At 39.9% G+C, this 20451-nt stretch overlaps 2 protein-coding genes across 4 annotated transcripts; both read right to left on the bottom strand.

Annotated features, from left to right (window-relative positions):
- Positions 1-93: 93 nt before the first annotated feature.
- abhd6b (abhydrolase domain containing 6, acylglycerol lipase b) lies at positions 94-4397 on the bottom strand. The gene is made up of 8 exons (XM_027288563.1): positions 4377-4397; positions 2965-3141; positions 2046-2159; positions 1813-1945; positions 995-1152; positions 804-858; positions 617-717; positions 94-433 (listed from the first exon to the last, which is right to left on the bottom strand). The coding sequence occupies exons 1-8, from the start codon at positions 4395-4397 to the stop codon at positions 254-256; spliced, it is 939 nt and encodes a 312-aa protein (XP_027144364.1). The 3' UTR covers positions 94-253.
- Positions 4398-9405: 5008 nt separating this feature from the next.
- Positions 9406-20329, bottom strand: slmapb (sarcolemma associated protein b). 3 transcript variants are annotated; one of them, XM_010751256.3, is made up of 11 exons: positions 20203-20314; positions 17495-17627; positions 17131-17190; positions 15106-15234; positions 14947-15021; positions 14567-14869; positions 12988-13258; positions 12664-12835; positions 11116-11250; positions 10541-10628; positions 9406-10122 (listed from the first exon to the last, which is right to left on the bottom strand). In XM_010751256.3, exons 3-10 carry the CDS (start codon positions 17180-17182, stop codon positions 10545-10547), a joined length of 1221 nt encoding a protein of 406 aa, XP_010749558.2. In that variant the 5' UTR covers positions 17183-17190; positions 17495-17627; positions 20203-20314; the 3' UTR covers positions 9406-10122; positions 10541-10544. The 3 variants fall into 3 exon arrangements, with proteins under 3 accessions (XP_010749558.2, XP_027144267.1, XP_010749566.2); XM_027288466.1 differs by lacking the exon at positions 17495-17627 and having other exon boundaries at positions 20203-20329; XM_010751264.3 differs by lacking the exon at positions 10541-10628.
- Between the last annotated feature and the right edge of the window lie 122 nt (positions 20330-20451).

Here is a 20451-nt window from a genome sequence, read left to right as displayed (position 1 = left end):
AGGAGGTCCTGCTGCAAACCACAGGCACCTCTGCATGAATGCATTCACACGTCTGAACACAGATACGGATAAACACATGGAAATTTTATTATCACGATTTCAACATTACAAGTTTAAATGCGAATTTGTCTGCTGTTTTTTTACTGGTATTTTTTTTTTAAGTTTGGATACATGCATGCATGTCACGTACAGGAGGTGGGGGGTCATGTGAAGCATTGCAGTGGTGAAAGAAATGATTAATAGTCTTTGTGTTTCAGGATGATTTCTTGGTGCCACCCCTTGCATCTTGCTGCAGGATGATGAACTCCAGGATGAGTTTGGCTGTCCGACAGGGCCTCTCCATCACCACAGAGTGGCCACAGTTATCCAGCAGGTCCACCCTGCAACCAGGTAACACTTCTGCAATGACTGCAGCTCCAGAGACATCCACCACCTGCACAAATACAGGTTGATATGTGATGTTTATCTTCTATGACCTGAGCCACCACCCTAAAGTCACATATTTGTATACAGCCACATGATTCTTAGGTTTAATTTAGAAGCTGCCTTGTAATCAGTTCTGTATTTATATCTGGGCTCTGCTGAGTCACTGTATTAGTGGGACGTCATACTTTACCTGGTCCTGTTTGCCCCATATCACTTGTAAAGGTGCAGTGATCAGATGTAAGTGCTCGTGTAGGGCATATCTTGATTTCTCACCAACAATCTCCATAAATACTAATTAAAAAAAAGAATAAAATTACTCATAGGTCACATGGACTATACTGTACACTTACAGGATTTTCAGATTAAAGTGATCTAACCTTCTTGGTAAAATGTGTTGTGAGGCTGCCGCACATCTACCAATCCTTGTAGAATCTAAACAAAGAAACCACGAGTTTAAACACCCTCAGTGTGTCGCTGTTTTTGAACAATGTACAGAGGTGACATGATCCACTGTGAGTGTGTACAAAGTAAAATACATAATACTTTTATTTTCAAGTGTGGACCTGACCTGTTGGGGGATTTTAAAGCGAACATGAGAACAAAGTCTGAACATGTCCTCCATTTCTTCAGGTGTTGTAGGGATCAGTGGGATGTTTAAAGTGTAATTGCTGTGCTCCAGGTCCTGTAGATGATTGTCAAATTTGGTCTCACATGGGTGTCTGATACCTGCAGGATTGGAACAATAAATACTGGTAATCAAATGAAATGTCAGAAACAGCAAATGACTATAGGCATGAAATAAAACATGCTGTCTACGAATTCAGTTTAAAGGGGCACTCCAGCTGTTTAGTATTACACTTCGATAAAGTCGGGGAGACAAATTCAGGAGAAGAATGGTCTGAATCTGTGGACAGCTTTTTTGAGAATGGATAGCGTATGCGTGCCTACACCTGTAGATGGACTTAATGACACCTAGGTGCTCAAACAAGCCACCTGTAAGAGCATCTACCTGTCACTCAAAGCTGCCACGGTGTTAATTAAGTCTTAATATTATATGAACAGGTGTCATGAACAAGGAAATGTAGCTATAGAGACCAAAACCACTTTCTGTATGAGGCTGTAAACGTGTTTATTTCTACTTTGAAATTGGACATTTGAACATGGGGCCTTTTGGAGATTGATTTGTTCTTCGCTTGACTTTCAGATTGGGAGGCGGAAGAGGAAGAACTGCCAATATGGTGGCAGTTACCGCCGTCAAACAAAGGTTTTGTAACACTGTAACACTTTGTATCATTATAACATTGTCAGGGTTACTGGTTTCTGCATCCAGACTTTCTTTAGATAAAACACTTAAATGCTCATTGACACACACACACAGCAACTTACCGTCTGGACATATGAGAGTCATACTACAGATCTCTGAAGGGTGGCAGGCTGCGTAAACTCCGGCTACATTTCCCCCCATGGAGGTTCCAACCAGATGAAAAGGTTTCCTGTTCAAGCGAATGGTTTCCACAAACTGAGAAGTACGAGCAACAAATACAGATTTCAGTGGAATAATTTTAGTATCTGACAGATACACACACACACACATATATATAGGTCTCTTCTCAGTGTACCTGATGGATCCTTCTGACCTGCCCCTGAATGGAATAATCCTCTGTGTTGGTGCGTGTTGTGCCCTCATGGCCGGGCATGTCCACACAGACAATGTGCAGATGTTTTGGTAGATACTAGAACAGAAGAAAGTACAGCTTAAAACCTTTCATGTATGCATGGAAGCAAAGAAAGACTGTTAAAATAGTAATATTCTATTCTTCTTCTGGGCCTAATTACGAACGTTTATGTTAGTGTATATCACTGACTTTATAGCAGTGAAATTCCTGAATATATGTGGTTTGAATTATTTTATTTCAAGAGGTGCAATTTCAAAAATGGAAGTTCAGTGTTTCCACTGAATTTTTCATCTTGAATTTTGGTGTCTAAATTTGAGTTTTCTATCTGCATTTGTGCACCCTTAAAAAACACCAGAAAATAAAATAAAATAAAATAAACAAAACTTAAAATCAGATTTTTGAAATGAACTTTAAAAGTCAAAGAGGGATTTTCTGACCACATAAAATCAAGTAGATATATATTTTAAAAAATCTATTTTAAGTAAAATGTTTCATTGTGATATAAATTGAGTCTCAGATAGGCAAATAACATAGACGCCTCTACAGAGTCAACGACCCCATTTCCCCTCTCATCTCCTATCCCTCTATTCCTTGACTGTGATCCGATACCCTCCATCTACTTGCCCTTCATCCCTCATTCCACACATATCATCTCAGTTCATCTTTGTCCAAAATATGCAATGAACCTGTCTAACTTTAAATCCATATTGTTGTGGTCTTTGTTAGGGAACTACTATCTATGTATAAGTGTACTAAGTACAATTCCTTTATTTTATATTAATATTAACAGCCTGTGATTTGTTCTCTTTGGTGTCCATGTTGGATGAGTGTTAGTTATGTTTGCCGTTGCAGATCGTCTGACCTTGACGACAGTGAGCCATGTGTCTTTGTGAGCAGAGAAGCCGTGCAGCATTAAAATGGAAGGTCTCATCCCGGGCTTTCCTCTGTAGGCGTAACAGAAGCGATAGCCGCCGCAGTCTGCGTAGCGCACCTGCAGGCCCAGAGTCCTCCTCCAGTACCTGAAGGGGAGCAGGTATGTCTGAGCTCATACACACAGACATGACAGCACTCGAATGCAAACAATTAGTGATAATGGGCTTGGGTGTAAATTTTTATGAGCATGTGTTGACAACATTTTGTGACATGTTACGTCTCAGATACATTAAGGGGTTCATGTTGAGGCAGATTTGGGATTTTGATCTATATAAAGAATGTACCTAACATGCACTGTCAGGTTTATAATGATTGAATTAGTCATTTTAAAGGAGAAGCTAATCCTAATAAATCACTCACATGTCTACGTGCACATTGAAAGGATTATTAATGGGCGTACTTCAATTTTTAGATAAGTTGTGAGGGAATTTTATGTTCTAGCAAGCAGGCACCATTTTTAATTGTTACTATGGTGACCAAGGTCAGAGGATAGCACTGTCTCACTCCTCATCAGATAGGTAAATAACATAGAGGCCTCTACAGAGTCAAATAACAATGTTGGGCCACTGAAAGGGAAAACATATGACCAACTGGCAAATACCTTTTTCAGTACAAACATTTATAGATGAGGTAATAGTTGGCACCATTCTGACGGCATACAGACGAGCCAGAGAGGACAGTTTCTTCAGAATGTATGCAGTGTATCTTCCATTCTCTTTGATAAAACTTCAATAAACCTTTCAACATAAGACATTTTGGACTCTGAAGCTAATATGAGGCTTAGGTGGTCTGATTTAGTCAAATCAATGCAGTATCTTTTAACGTTGTTGTCTTTTTTGGGTGAAATTCCCTCAGGATGAATCTTTTTGTGGCCTTGTGTGCTTTCAATGTACATATGAGCATGTGAGTGTTCCAAACGCAGGCTAATATTTGGGGGGAAATGTGGTGAAATCATGCACCAGACATTGAGATTTTTTTCTATTTGAAGCAACGGTGCAGACATAAAAAACATATTTCATTTAAATCATCATATACTGGCTTCAATGATGGGACTAGAGAAAATGAATACAGAAAACAATAAAATGAAACTGTATATTTGGAAGTTAAAATCTGTCAGCATAAAACTGATTAGAAGCATGTCGTTTCATCAGTACTTGGTAACTTGAATCATGTCTGGCATTCACATTAATTATTAAACATATAAAGTGAAAGGCACAGTATTTAATATCGATCTTACCAGTAGTACACTTTGATAAGTGCAGAGGGCCAGAGGAGGACAGACGCAACAAAAGCCAGGATGGGAATAGCCAGTGTTCCCCCAGCAATGATGAACAGGTTCACCATATCTAGATCAGCTGCCATGGCTCACCTATAAAAACACATGAACACACATGAGAATAACACGTTGGGGGAGGGGTAAAGTATCTATCTATTCAGCTGTGCTATAACATCCCTTTTCAAAGCTGTAAAAACGTACTTAACTTACTTGATGAATCTTTTCCTCCGTGTTTCTTTTGTCGCATGGGACCGCTGGTTTAACTGCGAATTTGTTGATTAGTTCGCAGATGCTTTAGTTTATTTGTAAGTATTGTTAATGTGTTCGAAGCATAAATAGTCGACTTGTCTTTCTGAAAGTTGGAATTAAAAAAAGCATGTCCCTGTGGAGTGCAGTTAGTCCCGGCAGATTATGTTTGCTCTGGATGAACTCATTGATTATTACCCATCATTGGGGGGAAAACGGGCCACTACATTATTCGGTCAATCTTTTAAAGTGAACGTGCAGGCCAGACTCTGCTTCTCACTGAGTCAAAACTCCACACTGTATACTGTACATCACAATAGCAGCAATAAAGAAACAGTTTATGGAAATACAAAAATACATTTTGCACAACATTGTGGGACAACCAGGTACCAGAAGCAGCTACAGTCAGTGAAGTGAATACAATAATATGTAGTGGAAATTAGGTATATAAATGTAATACAAAATAATAATAATATATACAAATATACCCCTCTTTAATCATATACAGTATAAGGTCTTGACATTCTTACCCAGTGGAGGTTTGTGCCAAGAGTCCCTGCCCTGATCACTGTTTAAGAAAATCAGATTACAGTGAGTCAGATTATGTTTTCATAGCTAGTCAAGAATAAAATATCAAATCCATGTCACCGTAACAACATTTCTTGCAGCGCATCTCAACAAGTTTTTATTTCCAGTTTATCTTGATAAAGGTGGTTTTCAGGCTTCTGCCTGCCTCTGTGTTAGTATGAGTTTTTTTTATTGTTGGTATTTATCTTGAACCTCAAATTCAGTGTTTGTCCAGTGTTGGATAGCTAACAGAACAAATATGGTAAATTTTAGTTTGCCCTTTTCCTCTCACTAAAGACAGTTTTATGTTCTGAAAATGATGGTAAATGTTTGATGTATAAAGGATAATCGGGTGCTCATTTTGTTTTATTGTAAATCATTAGTGAGTATGGCATAATTCAAGCTTTAAATATGCTGACATAAGATCTATATTTTTCCCGAACCTTCACATGTGGTACCTGCTCCAGTTTCTGTAACACACAGACAGAATAAACACCAGTCATGCTCTGAAAATTTTCTAGGTTATACAGTATGTTGCTGTAGCTGATGGGCAGAGAATAGTAAAGGTGATCCCTTTAAAAACAAACCTCATACTTTATATATGTTCAATTTAAACAAAAGCATCTGCAACGTGAAAAAGGGTAAACGACCATCATGGGATGTGTTTTCTATTCACATTGGATTTCAAGCTGAATCTTTGAGTCCCAAACTTACCACTGGGTGTCATGATAGAGGCAGACCGTGGAGTCTCTGTTTGCAGTGAGTAATGAGGATCAGAGGGATTTCTGCACAGACCACTGGGTGTCATGACATGCACGGTGTGTGAACTGTCATCAGCTCTGCTTCAGTTAACAGTGAGCTTTGAGGGATTTGGTTACAGACTTCTGATCCAGCTGTGGACTGCAGGTTTTGACCTCTGTCTCGGTCACTTTGAGGAGCTTTCATTGACAGAAACAGAACATACTGGCCCACAGATGTGACAGTGAATGCTAGATCCTGATGTTCTGTGTATCAAAATAACTTGAATTAGTATTATTTGTTATTTAATAAAATGTCCACATACCAGTGATACATAGAGATATTTATACATTAAAACATATAGTGCATCATGACTATGAAAGGTTTATAAGTTCCATTTCCTGAATAAGGAGGGGGTGGAAGGATTTAGCAGGAAATAAAGATGATACTGCCCTGGATTTGAGGATTTAGCTGATCAAATAACGGTTGTTACATACTGTAGGTAAATTAACATTAGATATAGAGGTCGTCTAAAAAGGCCTGAGCTAATCTGATACTCTCAAATACAGATTTAAGCATTTACCAGTAGCAATGTAAATTAGCTCTGAGATTACACAGTAAAAACACTATCTAATGCAGCTGCCATTCTGCTGCATGTCTAGTCCACTACAGATGACCTACATACAAACTGGAGCAGAACAAATGGACAAAGCAACTCTGCAGAGAGGCTCGCCGTGCGTGAGAATGATTCTCACATTTGGGGTTTTATATAGGACGAATAGGCTGCCCCCAATCTGCTCACACACACCGTGTATTCTCCAGGTTGTCTGAGCTACAGGCACGTCATCCTTGTCATCATAGTGCATCCTGAGAGGGATCCTTGACACAGCAAAGCCTGCAGAACAGAAACGACAATGCAGCGTGCCAAGAATGGGGATCAGATGAGTCACGATGGACGACTCATCCACATAAAGTCAGTGATTTCCTCTGGAGCTACAACCATGTATGGTGAAATGTGAACATTTAGAAACAGACATCCTGTTGAGAAATTTGCTGTATCCTTCAGAGGCCTACCATCAGTGTGGTCAGCTTACTGAAAGGGCGTAGCTGCACTCAGTGCTTAACCCTATAATCTTCCAGCAGATGTTAAGGTTCACAGTGATTCGTCACATTAACTCAGATCACCAAAGTCTGATCTAACATTTGATCTATGCTGGGATTCTCTTCCTTAAAGCAGCGCGCGAGGCTGCATTGGTGGTGTGTTGTTGAAGGTACCAGAGAGAAAATAACAGATTGGAAACATATGAATGCGTTTAAAGACTTATCAGATGCCACAAGCATTTGTGACAAGACTTGCAGTTCTGGAAAGTTATCATAGAGAGGCAACCATTTTATCTCTCATTGCAATGATCGCATGCCACTTTCAAGTTACAGAGTAATCTGTCAGGAATGTGCTCCCTTGGATTTCATTGGCCACTGCAGGTTTTTGCTAGGTGACATCACAGTGAGTGGCAACAAAAACAAAACCAGCTCCATTCAACTTAATGAGGTGGATGCCCAAGCCAAGATAACCCTGATGACATCACTGTCACTTTGTAAAGCTCATTCCAGAGCCACAAAAGGTACAGTAATTATTTAAACGATATAAAGAGGCATGAGGTTATGCAGACTGTTTCCTTTGAGAAAAGATTGTTAGATTAATTACCTTCACAAAATATTGGAGGAAAATATTAAATTTAAAAAGATTAACAATGGTTCAACACTCTACAAGATTTAGGTGTGATTCCTGCCATCAGTGGCCAAATTCTCTGACCACGACGAGGATAAACAGATTTTTCTGTGTTTTTCTGAGTGTGTTTATATGATTTATTTCACTCTTGTGCTGATAACAGTGAGAGCTTCTCTTACTCCAGTCTTATCTGCCAGAGATGTGTCTCATCTTACTGTGGTTTAGCACCTCCAGAGGGGTCACAGGTCAAACTGCAGGTCACTAGCAAGTTTGTTCACACATTGTATTCTCTGTTTTTTTTCCCCATGGTGCATTGTTGACCAGCTCTGCTCATCTGATCAAACCTCTCTTGAAGGAAAACACAAAGTGCTCCCGGCTGTCAGTGTCACTCAACTTCTTTAAATGCCATCTCCAGGGAGCTATTAGTAGGATGTGAATGACATGTAGAGATCTAACCTCAAATTATTTTGCTGGAGGAGTGTGTATACATTTTCCTTCACCCAATACCACCCAACGGTTGCAATGAGCTCAGTGGGGACAACAAAAATAGATTTGCTTGATTCAGATTAAACAAAGCCACAGTAGCAGGAGGTCTGACCTCATCTATAGAGAGTTAGGTGGATCACTGATTGCCCGGTTATGCAATGACTATAAAGGTACAATTATGAGGTTAAGATCTTTAATCAAAGTCACATTTTAGAGCAGTTATTCATAATCTCAGATTATCCATCTCTTTACAAAATACATAATTTTGTACTGAGCAAACTACAACACAACAAATGAAAAGATATTCACCGAGATCATATAATGCATGCAAATATATAACCATCAGAAAACTCTAAATGAATTTAAATTTAGGTTTGAGCTCATTTACAACACAAGATTCGTGTTATTCCAGTTGAAAAACATGCAACTCAAGTGTTCGTATGTTATACTCCAGTTTCCTGTGGTGACTAATGTAAGGATTTGATACAACAGCACTAAATAACATGCATTTAAATTAAATTGTTTGATGCAATACTGACTTCTCTTTGGGAAACAAGTGTTACATGGTTGATTGCCATTATTCGTAACATATCTGTTGCACTCTGTTTTCACTCGCACAACAATGCAACGAGACTGCAAATTCCTCGTTTTATCCTGCTTTAAGAAGAATTAATTGATGCGAGGGTGTCGACCTAATCTGAGGGCTGATTAAATAATACGTGATGATATACAGTAGCTGGTGTACAAACACAGAAAGTAAATTTAATGTTATCGTCACTTTGACATCTGTGGAAGCTGATCTTAAATATAAAAATAGACAGTCCTTCATAGACAACCTTCAACTAAATTCTGTTCATCCATCTTTCCAGACTTGACATATTTTAATCATGGCTGTATGTGTCCAAAATGTCCTGAAAAGCCCTCTACCCATTTTATATCAAATTTATATTGTTTATAATAGACAATATCTTAGCAGGGCACACCGCAACCATCCAATAATGTAATCTTATTAACCAGAATTTTAAACTTTGATACAATACTTAAAATTTTTTTTTTTTTTAATTATACTCGATACGTCGTTCAAATCTCATCTGATGTACACAAATTATTAGATATAGGATATAGATATTTTTTCTTTTTTTAAATGAACAACCTGCACACATTGCAGAGTTTCACAGAGAATGACTGTAACTGGGGTTTGTTTTATATTTTATTTTAATACTTAACCATACATAACCTATTTCCCCTTCTGACATCACTATTTTTCTCTCCATCTTATTTTAGCATTTACTCACAAACTGCTTTCACCTGCTCACCCGAAACCAATGTTGATTTAGTATCAGCCAGGTGTGTTTAAGGTTTACTGTGCTTTTTGAATAAACACTGTTGTGTTTGCACGCCTTCTGCATAATAATAAAAAAAAAATAACATTTTGCTCTCTGACAACAACCAAGCTTTGCTGCAGGGACAGTCGAGGAAAATGACTAAATAAATAAATTCAGTACTCTAGATACTATTGTCATGTTATGCGGGCCATTCATCATGCACTCGATCAGGGGCTGCATTATTGTGACAGTATTTATTATTCTGACAGTTACAGAGACTTGTTACATTTTAGGGAAGTTCAAACTCCAGGTGATCCATCTAAAATATCATCATATATATTTAGAATGAATTAAACGTGTAGAGTATCTTTTACATTCATTAATCCTAGTCACGATAGTAAACAGTAACACAACCCAACTAGATTCCTTCAAATAATAAAACATACAAACTTATTCATTTGCACACAAAACTGACATTCTTTTATTAACCTCTCTGTCATCTAAAATAGAACATCTTAAAAATTAAACAGTGTTAAGTATGAGCCCTCCTAATTAATAGTGCAGATATGATGAAGGGGGGCAAGTGTGGAGAAATCCGTGTTTGTTTCTGTATGTGTGTGTGTGTGTTTGAGCACGTTGCCCTCAGGCCTTGAAGAGCGCAGCAGCAGTCACAGCTGTTAGAGCCACAGCAACCACCGGCCCCCAGATCATCCACGGCTTCTGGGGGGAAAAAAAGAAAAAGAAAAAGTGGTGACACAAATGGAAACATGAGCATCACCAGATGAGAACCACCCATCCAAAGATCGCCAAAGCTTTGACAGAGGGAGCTTGCCATTGAAAACTAATGCAGTGCACAGAGAATGCGAGTTAGCTCTTTCAGATAAGGATAAGCCCATCATAAGCAAACTGAGGGAAGCAGTTGTTAAGCATTAGCCATCCAGACAAGACAAACAGATGTCAGATGTAGGAGCTGTATGATTAGAGAGGTTAGAGCGTCTCACACGTCAGTTTTTGGAGTTTCCCCCATGAGGAAGGCATTCTTGGGGGAATTAGGAAAGCCTGATTAAGTCATGCAATGATCTAAAAGACACTGATGAGAATGAAAGATGTAGGCCGACTTGACAGGAGTAATGTGTACCTTACTACCACAATGCGCCGAAGCACCAATACAGCAAAGCCAGGATAAGGCCGATGACTATGGCTTGAACAGGCAGCAATAGGGATGTCTACAGAAGGGAAGGGATATTATAGTAATCAACTGCAACGGGACATACTTTAGTTGGGTGTAGCTTGATTAATAAATCCCTCAGTCAATAGTCTGTGTTTGTAATTGGTGTTTATACAAATCTCAAAGTCACACATGTCTAAAAGCAACGATATAAGACAGTGGATGAGTAGAGGGAAGCAGGTGTGCTGAGATAAAAAAATAAATAAAGAAATACTGTGAATCAGTCAAAAGATTCACCGGTTATGCCTGCAGACAAATTAAACAGATGTTCAATATTGTTGTTGCAAAGTCTGGAGCAAAGCTCATGCTTCCAAAACAACTCAAGATGTTTGCTTCTTATGCAAATTAAAGATATGCTTTTTTTTCTTTAACTGCAGATCATTATTTCTACACTTCATGCTTCTCTTATTATTTTAACAATTATATATGACTTTGTTAAGACAAAAACAACGTCTCCTCTCCTTGTTTGACAGAGCAGCACTCACCTTTGTTCCCTTCTCCTGCATTTCCTTCATGTTGGCTTTGCACTCCTCCAGTTCGTCTGTAAGCGACTGTTTTTCCTGCTCGGTCTTCTCGTATTTGTCCTTCAGGTCTGACAGCTCCGTCTTAGTCTCCTCATACTGCACAAAGCACATCATTTTTTTTTTTTTCTTAAAGTCATCATAAGACTTTCACTTAAATGTATTGTCATGCTAATTTGGCGAATAGGGGAGCATGTTGGGGCCAAATGTTACTAATGCGAGTATAAAAAAAGGTGGTGTGTGTTTCTCACAGGCTTTGTCCATCGAACACAGCGTTACAGGACGAGCTCAGTCTAAAAAGACATTCTCAGTTTCCACTTTCATTCTGTGGCTGAAATGGCAACACCGCACTGGGATGAATGACTTGTGGTGAGGGATGACTTCATCTCTGCTTTCTGCTATTCAACAGTGCCCCTCCTGTCTGGGTGTCACAGCAGTGGCTCATCCCCGTCCAGCCTGCTAAATCTGACTGTTAGTGTACAGTAGTGTGCCACCGGCAGCTGTACATTTCTTTAAGAACTTTGTGTTTTGAAAAAGAAGCTGAGATTTTCATAACAATTTTAGCTGGAGGAAGAAGCCATTAAGGCTCAACTCTAGCAGTGTAAAATCACAAAGGGTGTTGGACTCAGGGCCTGTATTTACCAACACTGAGGAGTTTTGCCCAGTTAGGACTGATTTTCTTCGTCTGATTCTCCAGGTGTTAACAGTTCTGATGACCAGAACAAACATTTCAACAAATAACTACATCTACGACAGCTGCTGTCTGCCTGATGGTAAATGTATTACAATATATCCTAATGTCCTGAATGCCCACTGTTTGTAGATTTAACTTAAATGGCATTTTAACTGATCATAAGCTCAGCTACAATATCAAATACACAGGCAAATAAATTACTAAATCATCACAGAGCGCTATGTTCCCAATTTAATAGCACCCCGATGGGCAGATAACAGATGAGGGCCTGTGTTTATTAAGTATGTCAGAGTAGAAAATCTTAAATGGGCCAAAATTTTAACAGTTCCCCGTTTGATCCTATTTTGATGGTTTGGATTTTATGAACTAAAATTGAGAAAAGTCAGCCATTTCCTCTACCTCCACAATTAACCACAGTAAAACTACTAACTATTCTGTGACTTCTTTGGATTCGTTAGTGTCAAGTTCACATAAAAGATTTACAACAACAATAAAAAGGCGGATGAAATCCAAATGGGTTAGATCACAGATCAATACACGATCATGCACTAAGTGGAATAAAATAGATCTGAAGCACAAAACGACACTTTGGGATGCAGTTATGCGCAAGCCACTATGAGGCCAATGTAGGCAGCTGCACTTAACTATGGATCGATATTGATTACGTTAGTCACAGGATTGAAAAACGTGACTGAAGTGTGACAAGAGTGTAACTGTCAGGTTTGAAGGTAGAAGTATTCTTAGCCTCTTGAAATGATTCCTGAGATTATGAGGTGCTTGACACTTTTGTTAATGGCCTTTGCGTTTTAAGAACATACTTCTCTCTGCAGAGTCTTGCTGTGACTGTCTGCTTCTTCCAGCTGGGTTTGCAGCTTGGTGCTATCCTGCTGGTGCTGGAGCTGCAGGTCGGCCAGCCTCTTCTCCAACTCCTGCTGGGATCTCTCCAGAGTTTTGAGGCTATTGCTCAGCTCAGTATTCTGGGCACGCGAACTACCAGACACAAAACAACACTGAGTTCAATAGGTGATAGATGACACCGGGAGAGGTGTGTGGTGCAAAACATGTTGGAGCAGAGTCAAGCAAATAAAGACACTGGGAGTGTAAAGGTGGGAGCTCTGGATAATGTAGCCCAGTGCACTGACCTGGCAAGGTCCTTCTCCAGCTGCTTCTGATTCTGCAGCACAGCCTCTTTCTCAGAGCGCAGTGCTGCACATTCGCTCTGCAGGTTGCCCTTCTCTTTCTGGTAATTCTTGAGGAGTTCCTCCTTCTCGGCCCGGAGGGACTCGCACTCTGTTTGCAGACTGCTTCTTTCCCTCTGGTGCTTATTGACAGTCTCCTGTTTTTCCGATCGCAGGACAGAACACTCCTTCTGAAGGCCGTTACACTCCACCTGCATGGACTGCAGCTCACCGGCTGTGGAAAACAAAACAAGGTTTTATGTGCAACATGTTATGTGTGCTTGCACAGGCTAGTGTACGTTTGAGTGTAAAGACAAGTCACCGAAACAAAGTAACACAACCTGAAATATAATTTAGTCCTTTAAAACTGTTTCATCCTACTATAAAACTTGTTCAGTCAATGCAGTAACTGGAAATCTATGTTTTAATAATTTTTTTACTAAGGCCTTGTTCAGACTGACATCTGCATATGCAGATTGTTTTTAAAAGAGTGCGGACAGCAGAAAAACTGCATGAAATATGAAAATAGGATCCGGGCCTCATTTGGAGGGCGTCCGAATGCTCGTATCAGATTTCTTCCCGCGAGTCCCTCGCAATGCTGCACGCAATGATGATGTCAAATGAAGATTGACTGAAGTGCGTCAGAGCGACTGAGCAGAATGACGCAGCTACTCGCACAACGGTATGGACGGCAACGCGGTATATGGACAGACTTTTAAATAAATCGTCTGCTGGCACTTTGGGGGAGGCTTCTGTACAAGAGAAGCTGCCTCCGTGTTAGACAGCAGAATCACCAACGTACTCTAATGGCACTTAGGGCATTACCACAGCAACCCGCGTAGATAGGCTGGTGATCCCTGGACACATTGATCCCTTGCAAATAACAGTTCAGGACAATCTGTGCTAAAGATCTGATTTGAGAAACAAATCTGATTTCCCTGCAGCCTGCCCAGTTCAGGTGTATCGTGTTTCTTTTGAAGCGCTGTATAATGGTACACCTTGTTATATATCACCTTTCAATACACAGTTGCAAAAGTGCTTTACAATAAAGCAGAGCAGGTTCATAACAAAAAGAGATAACTATTAACCAAACGCCACGAACACTAAACACATTATAGAACACAAATAAATGACCTAAAATGTCATACGATATAAATCAAACAATGAAAAGCTCTTTTGAAAAGTGGGTTTTTAAAAGTAATTTAAAACGATGAGACAGAGTTTGCAGCCCTGATCTCTTCAGGTCATTGTACAATCTTGGTGCACTGACTGCAAAGGCCTTATCCCATTTCTGTATACAAACAAACAAAAATGATGCACCCGGGGATCTCGGGGAGTGAAAAGGGACAAAAGATAAATAACTTGGGGCTAGACCTCTCAAGGCTTTGTAAGTAATCCTTAAAATCAACAGGTAGAAAGTGTTTATTAGGCTGGAGATGTATAACTAAACTAATATTAGTATGTGACTGCAATTATTGTGTTAGATGCATATGGCATCCTCTTTACCAGTATTCATCATCATCTTTTGTCTCATTATGTGTACCTTGTATTTCTGCAGTTTTCTGCCACTGCTTGCTCTGCTGTTGAAGGTCACGCTGCAGGTTGTCAATCTCACGCTCATATTTGTTGGCAGTCTGACGCCATTTGTCCAGATCCTTTGAGACGGTGGATAGGTTGGTCTGGATGGCGTTGACGTCACGGTCCCGCTCGGCAGTGGCTGCGTCCAGGGCACGTTTCAGTGCCTTCACCTCGTCACGTGCACTTTGCAGCTCGTCGCGTGAACTGGAGGAGACGTCTATCTGCTCTCTGAGGACGCCCATTTCATCTTGGAGCTGCCGCAGCTGGCCTGTCCGATGCCATGTTTGATTTTTAGATTAGTAGTGTGAACATTTTTATTAGGATCGACTAAACACACAGACATACCTTGAAGAAGCTTGATCTGTTTGGCAGATTCATCAGCTTGTTGTTTATTTTCTTTCCTCTCCCCTGCCAGGATACCTACAGAATGTAATTGCATTTATTTTTATGCATTTAAGGTTGTCTGTGTGTGTGCAGGATGATGTGAAGAGATTGGTGTTTCACCTTGTAGCTCTGTGCATTTGTGCTTCTCAGTATTAGCTAACTCCTGGGCTTCTCGAAGTTCATCATTCAAGCGCTGGATAATCTTCTCTGAGTCACCACTGGACCCCATGTTTGACCTGGTTATGTCATCTGAGAATCAAAGAGACGACGACAGATATCATCTAAATTACTTCCTCATAAAATGCAAGAATCCAGCTGTAAGGTTAGGGTTCCTTATTATCCTGTAAAGTTGCTGGAATGCATACAGAGAGATTAGAAAATTAAGTTTAAACCATAATGATACATCAAACAGTAATGATGGCAATTCAACACTAGAAAAAAAAAACATAAGGATAACTTTGTATGTTAATTCTGCTTCAGTCCCAAATATTTAACCAGGGCTGACATACTAAATGATTTCCCAAGATATTAAAATGAGACTATTATATAAACTAATTGCTAATCCAGAAATAGACATATCCAAGTTTTCATTACAATTCCTCCATCAACCCAGCAACATACGAGTCTCGATACGAGTACTGAACAATACACAAAGGGAATGGACTAGCCAAGGTTGCCAAGGGTCTGTTGTGTTTCCCAGAGGTGGAAACAAACCCAACAAACACTCTGCCGTTGCAATGCCCAGTGAATATCTTGATCCTCTAATCTGCCGTGGCTATGAAAAGAGATGACCTCATCTCTGGCCAGACATTTTGGGCAGCGGGCAAAACAAGTGGAGTGGCGACCAGGTCAAGCATGTGCACCATAAATGGAAACATCAGAGGAGTGAGGCTGCCGTGAAATGCCACGTTTGTGGTGAAAACTGTGATTTCATTGTGTCTGGCACGCAGGGCTGCACAAACACGCACACACTCACACACAGTTAGGGGTGTTACCAGATGGAAATGATAAATGTCCCTGATATGTAAGCATATGAAGAGACCGCTGGAGGCTGGTGGCACCCTCTGACTCGAGCACATGACCACCCCTGCTGTGTGGTGCCAGACAAAGGATGGGTGGTCAGTGCCCTGTGCTGCATGCATGTATGAGGTTGTGTGTTGCTTCATGCATGCATATGTATGAGTGAGAGTCAGAATGTGAGTGGGTTCGCCGTCAAGAGTCCCCTGTGTTCGGTCAACGTCCTCCGGAGAGCATGAGATAACGAGGGTATTTCAGACGAGGGCGTCCAACGTGTTATCTTTAGTAACATTAGTTATTATAGCCATTTTCATCTGAATGTCAGAGACTGACACCTGACTGAAGTAATAATGGGATTAGTCTGTGAGTAAAAATACCTCTCTGACTAGTTGGGGGATACTGAGCATCACACTGCCTGAAGTGACGACAGAAGAAAAAAAAAAAATGTAGGAGAATGTCTTTTTTTAGCTCAAGTGCTGAAGGCTAGAGCCATCATGCTCTATCTTTCCCCCTGCTGTCTATTTCCTTCCTGCTGAATGTGACGCCGTTCTTCCACAGTATTCAGTGAATCTTCCCTGATCAAACTGTCAAATATATGAATGTAGAGCCACAGAACAGGCTGAGAAACACGACTGAGATGCTGCTGTCGTCAGACACTGTTTGCTTTGTGCTGCCCATATTCTGTAAAGTGTGGCGTTACAAATTCATTCATCATGTAAAACTGATTTCACTCGCCGATATGCCTGCACATTGCTTCCCATTCTATTTTAATTAGCCGCCATAAATGTCAGTAACACACATTAGTCAGCTGATGTGCCCTCTGTGCAAAAGGGACTACATCTTCTAATAAGCTGTTGACACAGGAGAAATCAGCCTCTAAAACAAGGCCATCTACAGCGCTGTGAGCTCTCGAGCCGAACTGCTGCCCTTATAGCTACAGACACTCTTCAGTGTGACTCATGCTTTTTTTTTTTTTCCTCCCCCTGCCCCCCCCTCACCATATTGTCAGTTAGGAAGATACGCCGTGTCAGGTAGGTAGCCATTTGATCAGGAAAAAAAAAAAACAATGCCAAGTCATTCACAAATCAATTCTGCTTGGCTGCATTTTCAGACAAAAATAATACTTACCTTTAATGAGTGATACATTATTCAGGGGATCACTCAGCTCTTTCTCGTCCATTTGCTTGTCTGTAGAGAAAAGTATAACAACATGCCATGTGAGTAAACAAATACATAAATGCACTCAAATCAAGAGGTAATGTTGATTATTTTAAATAAATATCTAACTAAATAATTAAGACTACGTTTGCTGTTGTTATGTTAGAGATTTGAGTATTTTAAAAAAAAGGTAAACACAAAACTGCATGCTCATCTATGAACACATAACAAGCACTTGTGTTAGAGGCAGCTGTATAGTTGCTAAGAAATCCCCTTTGAGGAGTAGGTCACATAAAATTCACTAATAGAAAGGTTAAGAATCAGGCTATATTACCTTAGGCGATCCAGGAGCTACAGTACTCTATGTGCTGAGGCTACAGCAGTCCCTGACATGAAGAACTCTTCTCCAACTATGAGATTTTTTCAGATGCGAAATGGAGCAGTCCAAGCTGAGAGGGGAGGGGGCACTGAAGGGATAACAGATGCCGTATAGGTGACTGCTGCGCTGTTGTTAGACTGGCGACAGTGAAGACTAATAACTCATGCAAATGAGTGGACAAATATCTTGAGGGTTGTTTAGATGCTAGAGGTAAGTCACACAAATGTCCTCAAAAATAAGACCTCCCCCCCTGTTTTGTGGCTATAGTTCCCAGCCCCTCCACACTAGGTCATGCATCGGAGTAGGGCATCTCGGAAGCTGCAGCTGCATACTGACACAGAGAGGTTTTGTTCAGGGAGCTGCTCTATGGCCAGTTGGTACTGATGTACAAATCTACAGGATGACACAGAATAGGGAAGCGTATGTGTCATGTATGTGCTGCACCCACCTCCTCTGTTGTTTTTCCCCCTGTAGGCCACTCTTTTGTTGGTTTTAAATTTATATATCACTCGCCTCTGGGGTTGGATTTACAAACAATATGTATTGTTTAGCTAGTTTGTGTGGACTATAAACTGCGTTAGGCACTCTGCTCTGACATGTTTGTGAGGCCGAGGTCAAATCAAGTTAATAAAAGAAAGCAGTGACCTAAATGGAAAAGCATGTCGTCGTGACATTTAAATATTTTTTTACATGTAAGCAAATAGACGCTTCCCTCTGCTCACAAGCTTTTATAACATGCAGTATCACATCAGAAATTCCTTGAATAATGTATGAAGTCCACACATGGACATGCGTGTTTTGAGTTGTAGGTGGGAGGGTCATAGTTTAGAGGACACAGGACTTAAAATTAACTTGACAATTAGCTTGCCTCTGCCTGATGTACTCATGTAACCTGACATCAGTTTACCTTCTGGACCTGGTGTGCAATAATCCAGTATCAATGATGGTGATATAATGTGTTTTTATGGCAATATTATGTCAAAGGCTCAATGAACAGCTCTCGTGTCCGTGCGCACTTAATGTTAATACAGAGAGTAGGTGATAGATCAGATCAGAGACGTGCAACAGGAGACTGTCATCCAGCTAACTGTAAAAGTCTGAGTTACAGCTGACGTTACATACTAAGAGACCATAACACTTGCAACAACTTGCAGCCAAGAAGTTCCCCTTATGGTTTGCAGCTACACAAGAACAAATATATAATTAACTGTTGGAGACTAAATGTTTCTCTCAGGACTTGCAGACTGAATAACCAGGGACAGGTTTCTTAAAGAGTTTGAATTTTTGCTGTGTGGCCAGATTCAAATGAGACCTTAACCTTGGTTGCAGAGAAAGGTGGTAATGAGATAAAGGTTTACGAATTAAAGCTGCAAATCATTGATAACTATTGTCAATAATCAACCACTCCAACCTTCTGCACCATTTTCAATAATGTTTACAAACCGTAAATTGGCATCTTATGAGGGCATTAGACAACAGTAAATTTCAAGGTAAGTGGATTAAGAGTCTTAAAGAGCACGCAAAAAGTGTTCTCTACTCAGATAAGTGAAGGTTAAACCCACTTAACAAACAAGATTTTAACATTAGCAGGCGGCCTATATATATATCTCTATATATATATTATCTATATATATATATATATATATATATCTATATATATATATATATAAATATGCTCTATCTATCTATCATCAGCATCCACTGTATGTCAAATAAAGATTTTTGTCCTTTGTTGTCTCAGCCTCAGCAGCGATTTTCTCTTGATGTCGTTGAATATATCCCAACACAAGTATATTAATTGTAACGCCTAGCTAAAACTAATGTAAAATATAAATGTCCTGAAATGAATCATATTTTCACAAAGGCTGTAAAGGTTCAGGTTTACTTTATGTTCACTTTGGAGGATTATAACCTCAATTAATCATGCAGGATTTATTGCAGGGCTGATGCACTGGACTGTATTAGTGTAGCTAGGTGTAGCTAACTACCTCATAAACTGGCAACTGAGTGTATAATTATGTACACTGACCAGCCACTTCATTAGATACACTTGTATGTGATCTGATACAACAACAGAAACATTCTTTGTTGACTGTCAGAGACTGTCAATGTTATTTTATTGAGGTTTGCAGTAGTGTTAAACTGGGCTGCAATATTGAAAGGTGTTTTTAATATTTTGCATTTTCCTCTTTTGCATACATGAGAAAAACACACTCCTGTACAACAACAGCACACACTAACATTAATATCTCTCTGACAGTCAACAAAAACTGAAACCTCATAAGCTTTGTAAAAGTTTCTGGCAGAGTTGTTGTGTTGGATCCCACTTGGATTGTAGAAGTGTATCTAATGAAGTGGCCAGTCAGTGTACACATAATTATACCCTCATTATAAAAAGTAGTAAGCTACAACTAGCTGAACTAATGCAGTCCAATACAAGAGACCTGCAATAAACCATGCATCTATTGCAGGTCTGTGAAGATGGTTGGTATGGTAAACATTATTTTAGCTATTTTAGGCTTAAAATAGTCTTTTTTTTATTACTTGACCCTCAAGAAAACAATTTAAAAAGTGACTCATGATGTTTCCATCATCATGAATTGAGTTTAATGGTGACTTACAGAGTTAAAATGTGGCTGAACACTAAATTAAAGTTAACTTACCACCAACAACAGCTCCGAAAACTGTTCAGGGTCGCATTATTTGCTTATAATGGCAAACTAATCAAATGACGTGTGGCGCTAATTGCAAACAGGAGGTGAGTGTCGAGGGTTGAGTTTAGTTTGACGTTAGCTGCCTTCAACTCCCCTCCATCAATAGTCTTACTTTAAAACCACAATGTAATGCTGGAGAGCCTGTTTCAGTGGCTCATATCCAGGCAGCTATGGAGCAGCAGTGCGTTAATACATCCA

The sequence above is a fragment of the Larimichthys crocea genome, chromosome XV, assembly GCF_000972845.2.
Source record: "Larimichthys crocea isolate SSNF chromosome XV, L_crocea_2.0, whole genome shotgun sequence".
NCBI lineage: Eukaryota > Metazoa > Chordata > Actinopteri > Sciaenidae > Larimichthys > Larimichthys crocea.
This window is presented reverse-complemented; position numbering and strand designations above follow the sequence as displayed.

Bases quoted from the DNA above. Each gene is read 5' to 3' on its own strand.
- abhd6b (XM_027288563.1), bottom strand. From the start codon at position 4,397: ATGGCAGCTGATCTAGATATG. The intron at 3,142-4,376 runs GTGAACCTGTTC...GTATGAGCTCAG, and splicing joins TGGCAGCTGATCTAGATATG to ACATACCTGCTCCCCTTCAG. The intron at 1,946-2,045 runs GTACACTGAGAA...CGTACTTCTCAG, and splicing joins AGGTCAGAAGGATCCATCAG to TTTGTGGAAACCATTCGCTT.
- slmapb (XM_027288466.1), bottom strand. From the start codon at position 17,182: ATGGACGAGAAAGAGCTGAGTGATCCCCTGAATAATGTATCACTCATT. The intron at 15,022-15,105 runs GTGAAACACCAA...TACATTCTGTAG, and splicing joins CAAATGCACAGAGCTACAAG to GTATCCTGGCAGGGGAGAGG. The intron at 14,870-14,946 runs GTATGTCTGTGT...GGCATCGGACAG, and splicing joins ACAGATCAAGCTTCTTCAAG to GCCAGCTGCGGCAGCTCCAA.